This window comes from Peromyscus eremicus, chromosome 13 (assembly GCF_949786415.1).
Source record: "Peromyscus eremicus chromosome 13, PerEre_H2_v1, whole genome shotgun sequence".
NCBI classification, from domain to species: Eukaryota; Metazoa; Chordata; class Mammalia; order Rodentia; family Cricetidae; genus Peromyscus; species Peromyscus eremicus.
Window position 1 is genome coordinate 25,869,565 of NC_081429.1, and position 15,716 is coordinate 25,885,280.

At 45.3% G+C, this 15,716-nt stretch overlaps 1 protein-coding gene across 1 annotated transcript in view; it reads left to right on the forward strand.

Moving 5' to 3' along the window:
- Positions 1-2,227: 2,227 nt before the first annotated feature.
- Positions 2,228-15,716, forward strand: part of LOC131923647 (disks large-associated protein 1) — a 53,988-nt gene continuing 40,499 nt past the window's right edge. The window contains exons 1-2 of the mRNA XM_059278780.1: positions 2,228-2,647; positions 10,532-10,623. Of these exons, the coding sequence (XP_059134763.1) occupies positions 2,228-2,647; positions 10,532-10,623 (512 nt within the window). The remainder of the gene's footprint in view (positions 2,648-10,531; positions 10,624-15,716) is intronic.

Consider the following 15,716-nt stretch of genomic DNA (forward strand, 5'->3'; position numbering starts at 1 on the left):
ATATTATAGAACATGAAATGGTTTTTCTTCTGCACCAGTCTGGGTTTTTTGTGTTACTTAGAGAACATTTTATTAGTTTCTGGAGTCAAACCAACGTTAGACAGACAGACAGCTTGACGATCGGAGTAAAAGGAGAAGGCAGAAAAGTTCAGAGGACACGGTAAATAAATAACCTAGGAGAGCAGACACTGTGTGTCTGGAAGCATCATTCAGTTTCTTTGGAAAATGAGTGGGCTGAATGTCCCGAGAATAGATTCTGAGTGAAATAGTGAGTTCACATTGTAGACACTTGCCTTAGAAGTCATGTCCTGATCTGATGTCATTAGGTTCAGGTGGGAGTGGATAGCCTGATTATGGCGCTCGCCCATCTTGAACCTCTCTGGGCCTTCAGATGGATGACTGAGACAGTAGTGTCACAGACCCAGCTGCCACCTTGACCTCTTTGTGGGAGGCAGGAGGAAGCATCACAGGTACCAAGTAGAGTGGGTACCAAGTAGAGTGAGACAGTGTATCAGTCCCCTCCAGCTTTACATGACTTGAGAGGCTTAACCATGAGACAGTGGACTGAACCCAAGTCTAGATAGGCTCTTGCTCTGACCCTGCAGGCACCAGGGACTTCTTCCAGTGGGATCTTCTACTACTGGACTTATTTCTCAGGAGCATTAGCAAAAAACAAGGAAGTTGAACTGAATTGCTTATCATTCACTGTTCAAATCCTAAGGAGATCCTGGCAATGAGTGTATGTGGAAGGCTTCATGTAGGATTTGCTGATCATCTGACCACATAACTAAGGGGAACCCATCATATTATGTACTCACATCCTCTTCCTGAGCATGTGATAATGTAACATGACAATGCATGGTTTCTTCCTTTGCTTCTCAGGCAATCCCTGGGAAAAACAACATTGCTGTTGTTACTCTTTCTTTTATGGTTAAGGAAATTACTCCAGTCACAGGGCATCAGAGAGAGAATAGCAGAATAGGACCCTCTTGTTTATGATTCAGCATAGAATTTTTTTTTTTTAAAAGTGGCCTGGGGAAGCATGGGCAATACAGAAGTATTTTTATTAGGTGAGATAATCCAAGTGGTAGCAAGGACCCAAGGCGACAAGTTGGAGTTGTGTGTGTTTGCTCTAACCACAGAGGTACCAGCCATGTGTACGTGGGGAAGGTATAGAAGGAGAATGGAGAAACAGTGGGAACAGAGTTCAGAAAACGGCACAGGGCTTGCTCTTTACTCACAGAAGGTCCTATTTGGAAATGTTTTTTTTATTATTATTATTATTATTATTTTAATCTCCCTTTTTCTGAATCGTGCTCCACAGATGGAACGCTGAGAAGCAGCCACAGTTCTCCAGGATGCTGAAAACTGTGGCCAGATGTTAGGAGAGGAGGCTGGGGGCTGCTTCCGCTGGAGCCTCAGAGAGGATCTGGGCAAACAGCAGCCTAGGGTGACCGCATTCAGACCCTTGACTTGATGAAGTCGCCCTGAAGGAAGGCTTAGGTTGGCACTTCCAGGAGGGGCGTTAAAGAGACCCTCAGACGCTCAGAGTCGATTTATAAACAAGGGGATAGTGTGTGTGTTGGGGGAGGGGTGGGGGGTTCCACCTCGTGAGCTGTTGTGCCCAGCGAACCAAGATTCTGAACAGAAGTTTATAAAGTGAGCACCTATCCAAAAAAAAAAAAAGAAAACAAGGATGGGAGGCGCAGGGCAGGGAAGGCAGATAGGTAGGAAAACAGACAGACGGACAGAACCATAGAGGATGAAAAGAGAGGCATTGAGAGGCAGGGAGGAACTCAGTGTTAACAGGTATAATCCGGGGGCTCACTAGGATCAGCCTGCACATGCTCACAACCTCTCCTTTCTTTCTCTGTTAATTACCAGCCACCTGATTCATCTCTAACGGGGCCGCTTTGTTCGGCATTAGCTGTAGGTACTGGTCCGAGCTTCCTCTCACTCTCTCCCTTGAGAGTTTCTGCAGTTGACCAATCCTCCCTAGTTCATGTCAATTGCTATCTTCCCTTTCAGAGGTGGGTGTGTTCCAGTCTTTCCCTCTTGCTTTTGTGGTGTGTTAACCACCACCCCCCCAGGCAGTACCTCTATGACCCCCCCAACCCCAGCAAAGACCTCACTTAACTCTGCCCAGGGACTCGTTTTTCATGGTCGGTGTCTGGGAGTGTCCCGTGTGCCCCGATCTCCACATGGCTGTCACCTATGCTATCCGCTGATGCCGAAGCCCCTGCAGAAGTCACAGTGTCTCTGTTCTCGCTGTCTTTCAGTGTCATCTTGCATTACAACATATAAGAAGACACCACCTCCAGTCCCACCCAGAACTACCACGAAACCTTTCATTTCTATCACAGCCCAGAGCAGCACAGAGTCTGCGCAGGATGCCTACATGGACGGACAAGGCCAGCGTGGAGACATGATCAGCCAGTCTGGCCTCAGCAACTCCACCGAAAGTCTGGACAGTATGAAGGCTCTGACAGCTGCCATCGAGGCCGCAAACGCCCAGATCCACGGCCCAGCAAGTCAACACATGGGCAATAACGCTGCTGTCACCACCACCACAACCATAACCACCGTCACCACTGAAGACAGGAAGAAAGACTTCAAGAAAAACCGATGTCTATCTATTGGGATACAGGTAACAGCTCCCTATACCCTTGAAACACAACCCAACTACTAAGAAGTATGACTCTTCCTGTGTTGTGTGTGCATGTGTATGTGTGTGTGTGTGTGTGTGTGTGTGTGTCTGTGTGTGTATGTCTGTGTGTGTATGTGTCTGTGTGTGTATGTCTGTATCTGTGTCTGTGTGTGTATGTCTGTGTCTGTGTGTGTGTGTCTGTGTGTGTATGTCTGTGTGTGTATGTGTGTATGTGTGTATGTCTGTATCTGTGTCTGTGTGTGTATGTCTGTGTCTGTGTGTGTGTGTGTCTGTGTGTGTATGTCTGTGTGTGTATGTGTGTATGTGTATGTGTGTGTGTGTGTATGTCTGTGTGTGTATGTATCTGTGTGTGTATGTTTGTATCTGTGTCTGTGTGTGTATGTCTGTGTCTGTGTGTGTGTGTGTCTGTGTGTGTATGTGTGTATGTGTATGTGTGTGTGAGAGAGAGAGAGAGAGTGTATGTGTCTGTGTGTGTGTGTTTGTTTTTATTTTTGTTTTTTTCCAGATCACCATTTTGCCTTTGGAAATGAGATAGCTATGTGTAGAGTAAGAATTTCAAATTATTAGTGCCGGATTTTTTTTTTTTACGTTGTTAAATGGGATCAAAGTCATGAAGATGTTTGGTCTGTACCTCTTAGCTGCTGAACAGAAAGTGTGGCTGGGGCGGATGGTGCATGCCTGTAATCTCAGCTCTCAGGAAGCAGAGGCAACAAGGTTGTAAACTGAGGACTGAGGCCCGTGCCTCGGTACAGACCTTTCGAACCAGCACTAGGAGACAGAGGCAGGCCAAGCTCTGTGAGTTCAAAGCCAACCTGGGTTACATAGTAAGGTTCTGTCTCAAAAACAAATAAACAAAGGAGGGTCACAAGTTCAAGGACAGTTTGGGACAGTTTAGGCTGCATATCCCATTCTTAAACAAACAAACCAAAATACCAAAATACCAAAAAACAAACAAACAAACAAACAGAATTATAGCTGCCACTACTTTATAAGCTAACTTAAAGTAACCTTTAGTCTCATGTACATTCTCAAATAGAGTTCAGGAACTGGAGAGATGTGTCCCTGGTGACACACACTTGCTGCTTTTGTGGAGGACCTGGGTTTGGTTTTCAACATCTAGATGGTGACTCACAACCAGCTATAATTCCAGTTCCTAGGGATCCAATGCTCCCTTCTGGCCTCCTCAGGGGCCAGTCATTCACACGGTGCACACACACACACACACACACACACACACACACACACGTACAGGCAGGCAAACACTCATACATATATAATAAGAATAAATAAATCTTTTTTTCATTGAAAGTAGTTCTTGTTTTTTTTTTTCAAACTGTGTTCTGATCATGGTTTCTCCTCACCCAACTCCTCCCAGATCCTCCCTGCCTCCCTGCCCAAATCCACTTGCCTTTTTCTCTCCCAGTAGAAAACAGACAAGCACATAAAAAGAAATAAAGTAGAAATAAACAAACCGGAACAGGACAAGACAAACAAACTGGAAAAAAAAAGAGCCAAAGAAAAAGCACAAGAAGTACATACAGATGTAGATACACACATCACACACACACACACACTGAGCACCCACACAGGACACAAAATCAGAAAACATCACATGTAAGCAAAAGACCAGTACGGTTTAAAAAAGAAGAAAATCCTAGATAAAGCGTTACAGACAAAACACCCAGTGAGTTAGTTTAGTGCTGGGCTTGGGCCTGCGCTTAAGTGTGGTTTGTATACCCAGCGAGACGCCACCGAGGAAAGTGAATTTTTCCAGCAGTTGTCCACTGAGCTAGCTTCTGGGCACCTCTCAGCACTGGCCCCCCATCAGGCCCAGAACCATGCTGGCCCTGCGCACAGTGAGTTCCTATGTATGCCAGGTCTTTTGTGTCTGGAAGGCATTGTTTCTTTGGTGGCTTCTATTCAAAAGAGCATGGGGCGAGATAACTGAGTGTGTCAAGGTGCTTTCTGCCCAGCCTGACAGTGTGAGTTCAGTCATCAGAATCCACTGGTGGGAGGAAGCCCCGACACCTGCAATGTGTCCTCTCACCTCCAGTGGAGTGTTAGGATACACACGTGCCCATGCTCACAGACATTCTCCCCACCCCACCCCACCCCTCTCTCTCTCTCACACACACACACACACACACACACACACATACACACACACTATATATATGTATATATATGTATATATATGTATATATATGTGTATATATGTATATATATGTATATATATGTATATATATATATACACACACATACCCACATGCACTCACACACACTCACATATTACATACACATACTCACATGCACACACACACACATTCACACAATACCTACACACACACACACATATTCACCCATATGTACAAACACTCACACACAATACAGACACACATATTCACACATATGCATGTATACGCACGCGCGCGCGCGCGCGCGCGCGCGCGCACACACACACACACACACACACACACACACACACACACACGATACCAAAATTTGTAGAGAAGTGCCTATCCAAGTGCTGCGGAGGTCATAATCAGGTCGCCTGACCCTGTTGAAGTGCCCTATGAGAACAAAACGTGATCCGTCACTCACAGACGTAGGAGACCGAGGGCAAAGCAACTGCTAATGTGGACAGCAACAACTCACCCAGCATCACAAGGAAGGAATGTGCTCAGTCTCAGGGTCATTGTTGGGTATTTAATCATGCGTTTCATGAAAATACCCAGCCAGCTCAGAGACTTCTCAGTTCTTTGCTCTCTTTCCTTTATTCCCAACTCATGCTCCACAGAGGAAATATCATGGAAATGTTTTACTGTGTTGTAAGTTTTCTAAAATAACACCATCTGATCTGGCTTTGTTTTTTTGGTTTTTTGTTGTTTTTGTTTTTATCACATTTTATTTATTGTGTGCGCATGCACACATGTGGAGGTCAAAGGTCAATTTTCAGGACTTGATTCTCTCGGTCCTGGACATCAAACTCAAGTCATGAGGCTTAGCAGTAGGTCTGTTACTCACTGAGCCATCTCGCCAGCCCGCCCTTTGTTTATTACACTCGTCTGGGTGACCCCTAAGACACATTCATGTCTGTGGTGCTGGCTGCAGGTGTCTGGTGGGCAGGCATTCCTCTACAAAGCAGACCCTGAGTCGCAGACACACTGAACCCACTCTTGGCACATCTGAAAGGCAGGCATGGGCAGATTTTCACTCTGCTCTTGTATTTTCACAGACCGTTCTGCAAAGGTCACCTTTAACGTACAATCAATCCTTCCCCCATAGAGGGGAGTCAGGTGCCCTCCTCTAACCTCTGGGTTACCAATGGCGCAAGCGGTCGGGTCTCCCAAAGAGCTTGCCGCACTGAATCTTGGGAGCAGATGACAGTGTAGGAGTCAAGAGTGCAAGCCAGCCCCCTGCCCACATTTCCCGGTTCCCACTGGAAGTTAAATTTCCCTTCCGTCACTAAGGGATCTAACCCCTGCCTTTACCTATCAAATGATGAGATTACAGGCATACATCACCAGCACTAGGAAAGAGCAAAGATTTTTAATTTATTTATTTTGTGTGTGTAGGAGTGGGGGACGGTGGTGGCAGGAGAGATGGCTCAGCGGTTAAGATGGCTTGTTCTTCCAGAGGACCCTGGTTCATTTCCCATCACCCACGTGGCAGCTCACAACTGTCTGTAACTCCAATTCTAGGGGACCTAACCCTCTCACACAGACATACATGCAGGCCAAACACCAGTGCACATAAAATAAAAATAAATTATATATATATAAAAGAAGAGGAGTGGGGGAATATGTGCCATGGCATACATGTAGAAGTCAGAAAAGAACTTACAGGAATGGGTTCTCTCCTTCCGTTATATGGGCCCAGGGTCTGATTCAGCTTGACAGGCTTGTCATGCCTTTTCCCAGTGAGCGATCTTGCTCACCCAAGAATGGGATTTTTTTGTTTTTTTGTTTTTTGGTTTTTCGAGACAGGGTTTCTCTGTGTAGCTTTGCGCCTTTCCTGGAACTCACTCGGTAGCCCAGGCTGGCCTCGAACTCACAGAGATCCGCCCGGCTCTGCCTCCCAAGTGCTGGGATTAAAGGTGTGCGCCACCACCGCCCGGCCAAACCAAGAATGGGGTTTTTTAAACTCTTAAATTCCAGGCCCACAAGATGGCTCAGAGGGTAAAGGCTCTTGCCGTACAAGCCTGACCATCTATCTGAGCTGGAGTCCCAGAGCCCATGACAGAAGCTGAGAACCAACTCCTGAGAGTTGTCCTCCAAACTCCATGGGAATACCACGGCGGGCACCCCACCTTGCCCCCTACCACAGACACACACACACTCTAGATTCCCGCGGGAGTGCTTGTTGAGCGGACACAGTTCTCTGGGATGCTGAACAAGTCTGCCGTGGCTGTTGGTGGTGACCGCACAGCTCAATGCCACTCAACCATGCACATCGCCATGGTGACAGTGGGAAAGTTTATGTTACACACACTTCACTATGGTGATTCAAATATCTGCCTGTCTGGCACTCAATTAGTGCCATGGAATGATAGCTTGCTCTTATTTCCTCAATGTTTAGTTCTTTCTTTTTCCTTCTTCGTTTTATATTCTTTTCAATAGCTAATCTGTCTTTGTTTAGAAACATTGTTTAGATTTTGTTTACTTGCTTTATGTGCGTCTGTGTGTGACTCTGCCTGAGTGCATGTCTGTGCACCACGTGCATGCAGGAGTTTGCAGAGGTTAAAAAAAAAAAAAAAAAAAAAAAAAGAGGACACTGGATCCCTTGGAACTGGAGTTACAGATAGTTGTGAGCCGCCATGTGCATGGATCCCCTGCCGGAGCAGTAAGTGCTCCTAACCTCAGAGCTCTCTCTCCAGCACCCACCCAGCCCCAACTATTCTGACAAGACTCCTCTACAAGTTGTGATCAATAGCCAATCAGTTCTCTTTTGGAGAGAATTCAACACGCTCAATATTTGCATATACTGATACTTTGTGAATATTCTAGCAAATACATGTTTTACTTATTTCTTATGTTTTACCCTGATATTTAGCATGCACCTTACAATATTCTATACTTTGCTTTAAATTTTCTTCTTTTATTACATTTGCTTATTTATTGTGTGTGTGTGCACATGTGTGCGTGTGTGTGTGTGTGTGTGTGTGTGTGTGTGTGTGTGTGTGTTTGCTTACTTGTACCATGGCTTGCTTGTGGAAGTCAGAGGACAAGCTGTGGGAGGGAGCTGGTTCTCTCTTTCTAGGGATTGAATTCCAGTTGTCCGGCTTGATAGCATGTGATTTGATCTGCTGAGCCATCTCATCAGCCCACCTTTTCTCTCTTTATTATTTTTTTTTTCAGGACAGAGTTTCTCTGTGTAACCCTGGATCTCGCTCTGTAGACCAGGCTGGCCTTGAACTCATAGAGATCCACCTGTCTCTGCCTCCCGAGTGCTGGGATTAAAGGCGTGTGCCATCACTGCCCAGCAGCCCACCCTTTTTCATTTAATATGTCTTCAATGTGGGGTGGGATAGGGTGTCAGGTCTCATCAGTTGCCCTCCAACTTGCTATATAAATTAAACTTCTGGTCCCCTCCCACCTCTACCTCCCAAGGGCTGGGATTACAGATGTTCACCACCACACCCAGTTGATGTGGTGCTAAGGATCCAACCCAGGGCTACACACGTGCTAGGCCAGCAATCTGCCAACTGAGGTACATCTCCACCCACCCCCCTTTTGTATCTTCACTGCTAATTTAGAACTTCCAAGAACACATTTGTTTGTGACACTCTCTTCTAATAGAGTACTCACAAGAAATTACAGTTACCCCTCTAGATCCGTGTGTTTGGTATACATAGACTCCATCAACCTGCCCCTGGGGTCGAGGGAGATAGCTCAGTAGTTAAGGGAACTTGCTCCTCTTCCAGAGGACCTGGGTTTGGTTCCCAGCACTCCCAGTGGGGGACTGGCTCATAGCTGCCTCTAATACAAGCTCCAGCAGATTCAACACCATCTTCTGGCTCCCGCGAGGAGCCGCACACATGATACACACACACACACACACACACACACACACAGAGAGAGAGAGAGAGAGAGAGAGAGAGAGAGAGAGAGAGAGAGACTGACTCACATAAATAAGTATAAATCTTTAGAAAATTGGACCTGTATTGAACCTGTGCAGACAACGCCCTTTCGTTATTCTATACAGTATGCAACTCTGCACATCATGTAAATAGTATTAAATAGAAATGCTCTGGATATGGCAACATACAGGGAGGATGGGTATCGTAGTAGGTAGGTACTGCGCCATCTCATATAAGAGATCTGAGCGTTCTTGGATGTGGATATCTATGGTCTTAGAACCAGTTCCTGTGGATACCAATGAATGACGGCAAGAGTTACAGCTGTGAAGGAAGGTATCCTGGATACCTACAGCTGTGAAGGAAGGTATCCTGGATACCTACAGCTGTGAGGAGGAAGGTATCCTGATTTATGGGGAAGTCAGGCTATACCTGAAGCTGGGGTGTGGTGGGGATGGTCTCCCTGCAGGATGTAACAATCCTGCTCCTCTCCAAGAGAGACCTGTTACAGCTGAGCTCTGCTCCACCTGCCTAAGGGAGTTTTCCCGGCAGAGGTATTTGATTCTTCTTCCACTCTGTTCCCCTAAGGGAACGTCCCAGCACAGGTATCTGCTTCTTGTCAACTCTGGCCCAAGATGTAACTTCTGCTTCACTCTGCTAAAGGGGAAACCCCTGCAGAAATGTAGCAATCTCCTCTGGCTCCAGTGACAAGTTGTTACTTCTTATTCTTCTTGCTCAGAACCCCCTAAGGGAATGCCTCAGCAAAGATTCTGCTGCCGGCTGGCAAAGGAAGATCTTCATCCAAAACTCTTTTAAGAAAGAGATTTACAGCTGGGCAGTGGTGGGACGTGCCTTTAATCCCAGCACTCAGGAGGCAGAGCCAGGTGGATCTCTGTGAGTTCAAGGCCAGCCTGGTCTACAGAACGAGATCCAGGACAGGCACCAAAGCTACACAGAGAAACCATGTCTTGAAAAACCAAAGAAAAAAGAAAAAAGAAAAAAAGATTTATTGGGGAAGGAGAAATCCTGGAAAGTGCCTGCCTCTGCCAGGGTGGAGAAGGACAGACAGCCCACAGGCAGAGGTGCTTACATGGAGCTTCTTAGGGGCAGAGTTTTTCCAAGGAGAAGATTTCTTCTCAAGGATTGGTTGGTTTTCCTGCTCAGGGATTGCTTGGTTTAGTGTTCAGTTGGTCAAGGGGCAGGGTTGGCTCTGGTTTCAGGGCCACGGTGGGTTTCTTTGGCTGGCCCTTTTACCTTACAGTGGCTATGCTTGTAAGTCTGTGGAGGGATTGTGGATGTTTGTCAGCTTTGGAAATAAGTAAAACTGCAATTTATTAAAATCAGCAGAGTTGGGGGCTAGAGAGATGGCTCCATGGTTGAGCATTTTTTGCTTTGGCGGAGGATCAGAGTTCAGTTCCAGCACAGACGTAGTGGCTCACAACTGCCTGTAACTCCAGTTTCAGATCATCTATCGCCCTCCCCAGGCATTTGCACACATGTGATGCACATCACATACATACACTCAAGTGCACACACACACACACACACACACACACACACACACACGCGCACGCGCACACACACAGTTTTTAGAAAATCTTAGCAAACTCAGAGAGCATGCTAATAATGTCATAATTGTTGGTATCAAATACACAAATATGAATCAGTGAGGTTATAAATCGTGGAACATTCCCATCGTATCACAGATGCCTGAGATGAGCGCACGTTTGTTTCTCAAGTGAGGCCATGGAAAAGGATCAACTCTGTTTGCTTGATGATTTCTTCAGGTGGATGATGCTGAAGAGCCCGAGAAAACGGGGGAGAATAAGGCGCCCAGTAAGTTCCAGTCCGTGGGAGTCCAAGTGGAGGAGGAGAAGTGGTGAGTTGACAGCCTTTGTCCTTCCTGTCTGGAGGTCGGCCAGGGTGGTAACGTGCTCATCCCATGACGGACCTGCACTTCCTTCCACTAAGTTAGGGAGTGCTTACAAAGTGTCCGTCAGCACTAGCTGATCCTCTCCTGTGCTGTGATCCTGGGGAGCACACCGTTTGAGCTTTGGTCACAGCCGTAGCTGAAGAGTGTCACGTTCACATGAACCCTGGATGCAGTTATGGGACTGCCAAAGGCCCCTCCAGAAAACTTTGCAGCCATTTTATATGAGTTTTATTATTGTTGTTGTTGTTGTTGTTGTTGTTATTATTATTATTATGTGTAGCTGAAGTTTTCTCCAGTCCTGCCTGGCTGACAGTCAGGACAAATCTCTCTCACCTGCCAGCCACGCAGCTGCTCAGACCCAACAGACCCAACCGAGTAAACACAGAGACTTATATTACTTATAAACTGTATCTCCAGATCCAGCCAAGCCCTGCCAGTCCCGGAGTCCACTTATAAAATAAACACACAGATTCTTATATTATTTAAACTATTTGGCCTAGTGGCTCAGGCTTCTAGCTATCTAGTTCTTCTATCTTAAATTAACTCATTTCCATAAATCTATACCTTGCCACATGGCTCGTGGCTTACCGGTATCTTACATGTTGGTACTCATGGTGGTGGCTGGCAGCATCTCTCTGTCTCAGCCTTCCAGGTTCCCAGAATTCTCTTCTCTGCTTGTCCGGCCTAAACTTCCTGCCTGGCTACTGGCCAATCAGCATTTTATTTATACAGAGCCATATCCACAGCAATTACGTTGTTGTTGTTGTTGTTGCTAGACAGAGTTGTACTGTGTATCCCTGGCTGACCTGGAACTCTAAACCAAGCTGGCCTCCAATGCACAAAGTTTGGTCTGCCTCTGTCTTCTGAATGCTGGGATTAAAGGTGTGCAACACCATGCCCAGCTTGTGATTTTATTTTAATTGTGTATTTGTCTGTGTGTGGGTATGTGCTTGGGAGTACAGGTACACTTACACACACACACACACACACACACACACAAATAAACATGACAAAAATGTTTTTAAAGTACACATGGCCCAGCTTTATATCACTGATGTTTAAAAGCAAACTTACTGTAGAATCTTAGTGTCCAGAAAGTGGGAAATTTAGAGTTTTATAATATCACAAAATCCCATTGCTGGAACAGACTACCAATGTCAGTATTTTCATTTTATAAATAAGATTCTATGCCGGGCGGTGGTGGCGCACGCCTTTAATCCCAGCACTTGGAAGGCAGAGGCAGACGGATCTCTGTGAGTTCGAGGCCAGCCTGGTCTACAGAGTAAATTCCAGGAAAGGCTCCAAACTACACAAAGAAACCCTGTCTCAAAAACAAACAAACAAACAAAAAGATTCTACCCTGGTCTGCAGAGTGGAGTTCCAGGACAGCCAGGACTGTTACACAGAGAAATCCTGTCTCAAAAATAAATAAATAGCTGGGCGGTGGTGGCACACGCCTTTAATCCCAGCACTCGGGAGGCAGAGCCAGGTGGATCTCTGTGAGTTCGAGGCCAGCCTGGGCTACCAAGTGGGTTCCAGGAAAGGCGCAAAGCTACACAGAGAAACCCTGTCTCGAAAAACCAAATAAATAAATAAATAAATAAATAAACAAACAAACAAACAAACAAATTAATTAAACGAGATTCTATGATCCCATGAGCTCAGATGTCTTGTTGCCACAGAGCTACTAAGATTACAGAATATGGGGGACCCAGTTTTGGTTTTCAGAACCCACAACACTTGGCCCATTGCCTGAAACTTCAGCTCTGGGAGAGCCGACCCATCTGGGCTCTGAGTGTAGGTGCGTGCTCTCTCTCGAGCATACACACACACACACACACACACACACACACACACTCACACACACATATACACACAAAGTTAAAAAATAATCAAGTTTTAAACAATAGAGCTATGCCCTTCTGTTGCATGAAATCTAATAGGTCTTAAAAAAAAAAAAAAAAAAAAAAACCAAGCCAGATATCGTGGTAATTGCTGAAAGATCAGAGAGACAAAGGAACAAGCCACAGCCATTTATTATCTCACCAACTCCTTAGCCGATCTCCATGAATCCTCTGACTGAAAGCCTCTGAGTCCTCAGCTAAAAGGGCTTCTAGCTGAAAAGCCTTTAGTTCCTGTCTCCTCTGTCTTTTATACCTTTCTCCACCCAGCCATATCACTTCCTTCCTAGTGCTGGGATTAAAGGCATGTGACTCCCAAGTGCTGGGATTAGAGATGTGTGCCACCACTGCCTGGCTCTGTTTCTCTCCTAGACTGAGTCAATCTCCAAAACACAAGCAAGGAGACAGAAAGGCTGAGAACACACAGCAGACTATCTGACCACAGCAGGACAACTACAAAGCATAATATGTACACATGTACACAGGGGAACACCAGGAGAAGGGGGCAGAAAGAGGGGAGCAGAAATGGCATTGGAAGCAAGAACAACTAAGAAATTGTCCCAAATTGATGTCAGACATCAAACTACAGATTCAATAATCACCAAGAATGCCAGACAAGAGATAGAATTAAGTGTTTAAGGTAGGAGAAAAAACACCACCAACTCGGACTTCTGTACTCTATGAAATCGTCTCATAAAGTTAAGCCAGGCCATTTGGCGCAGGCCAATAATAATCCCAGCTGCCTGGAGGTCTGATTCATGTGGATGGCAAGTTAAAGGCCTGCCTGGGCTACTGGGTAAGTTCAAGGCCAATGTAAACAAGTTTGAGGGAGCTTGTATCCTGATGGTCTGGACCTTTAATTCCAGCGTTCAGGAGCTAGAGACAGCTAGATCTCTATGAGTTGAGGCCAGCCCTATCTACCTACATAGGGAGTTCTAAGCCAGCCAAGGTTAGATAGTGAGACCCTTCCAAATAAATAAATGATGGCTCAGGGGTTAAGGGCACTTGTTGCTCTTACAGAGAACTCAGGTTCAGTGCCTAGCACCCACATGGCAACTCATAAGTCTCTGTAATTCCAATTCTAGATCCAACACCCTTTTCTGACCCTCACAGGTACTACACACATGGTGCACAGACATACATGTGAGCAAATAAAATAAATAAATATAAAAAGAAAAGTTAAATAAATTGAGGGAGAAAGAGCCACCCTCTAAGACTTGTAGAAAGAATGCAGGAGCAGCTGTGTTAAGTTAAAACAGCAACAACAGATCAATGAATGTTATCAGGGATAAAGAGAGGCTTCACCTAGGGACTGCAGGGAGGAAATGGCTCCAAGTGAAGAGTACAAACTGCTCTTGCAGAGGAACTGGGTTTCATTTGTAGCTCCCACATTACATAAATTATAGAAATTTTCTACTATCTTTTCCACGATCTAGAAGCATCACAAGTGTTCCCAAACTCATCCCACAAGATCAGCAAGTTGCTCTCCAAATCCAAAACGTAAGAAAACTTCAAGTAAATATTTCTCATGAACATAGACATACAAATCTCCAACAAAATATTAGGAAATTGCTGGGCAGCGGTGGCGCGTGCGCGCGCCTTTAATCCTAACAGTCAGGAGGCAGAGGCGGTGGAATCTCTGAGTTTGAGGCCAGCCTGTTCTGCAGAGTTAGTTCCAGGACAGCCAGGGCTACACAGAGAAACCTTATCTCAAAAACAAACAAACAAACAAACAAACAAACAAAAATAAATATATGTCTCTATATGTGTGCATATGTATATATGTGTATGTATGTATATGTGTATGTGTATATGTATATATATATGTATGTATATATACAAACAAACAAAAATAAATATATGTCTCTATATGTGTGCATATGTATATATGTGTATGTATGTATATGTGTATGTGTATATGTATATATATATGTATGTATATATAATTAGGAAATTAAATCAAACAATGTGTAAATGAACTTGACCTCAGGATCAGTTGCACCAAATATAACATTCTGGTGGAAGATTTTGATAGGGGTGCTCTAGTGGGTAGCTGCTCCAGCTTTGGCCTCAAAGCCCTGCCCCTAGTGTGGCAAGAAGTAACTGCCACACCTGCCTATGACCTGCCCCTGGGGCGTGGCTGAGACAGGTCCCTTTAAGACCTGAGATGCATAATGCTTGCCCCTTTCTGCTACCTTTTGGTCTTGCATGTTGGTGCAGATCAGGACAGAGCTCTCTAGAGAACAGTGCTGGTCCGTGCCTTAATCCCTATTTCCTGTATTGTGAGTTTCCTGTATTGTGAGTTAACCCCCCCCCAATAAATTCCTATAATCATTAAGCTATTTCTGTGGATTGGTAGCGATTTAATCACGATAGGGTTCTGTATATCTAAATGGAGAGGGGGTTCATGGGAACTCTACATTTTATAGAATTTTGCTATGAACTCCAAGCCGTTCCCCCCAAACTTACACTTGATGACTGTGAAAGAGAGGGTGGATGGTAATGTCAACATCAGTGGTTGTCCCGGGGTGTGTCGTTTGACAGGTGAAAACATTCAGAGCAGTGCCTGGCATGTAGAATGCTCTCCTCGCTTTTGCTAGTATAATGCCACATAGAATAGCTGTAAAGACTCCAGCTGTAAGGGGGCAGGGCTGGTGAGATAGCTTGGTACATAAAGTCACTCAGCACCTAGCCTGCGGTCACGATCCAAAGAAATAGCTGACTCCAAACGTGGTCCTCTGACCTCCACATGCGACACACATGCACATAGGAATACAAAACTTAAAAAAAAAAAAAAGCAATAGTATAACCTTCTCTTCAAAAACAAGAGAAAAGGGCTGGAGAGAAGGGTCAGATGTAAAGAGCACCAGTTGTTCTTCAGAAGGACCTGGATTCAATTGCCAGCATCTACATGGCAGCTCACAATTGTCTGTGACTCCATTTCCAGGGGGATCTGATGCCCTACTCTGGCCTTCATGGGCACCAGGGACACACATGGTACACAGACATCCATGCAAGCCAAACACCCATACACATAAAATAAAATAGTAATTTAAAAAGAAAAGGTCCCCAAGTAGGTGGTGGTGCTTGTTTTGAGCCCTACACTTCAGAGGCAGAGGCAGGCAGATCTCTGTGATT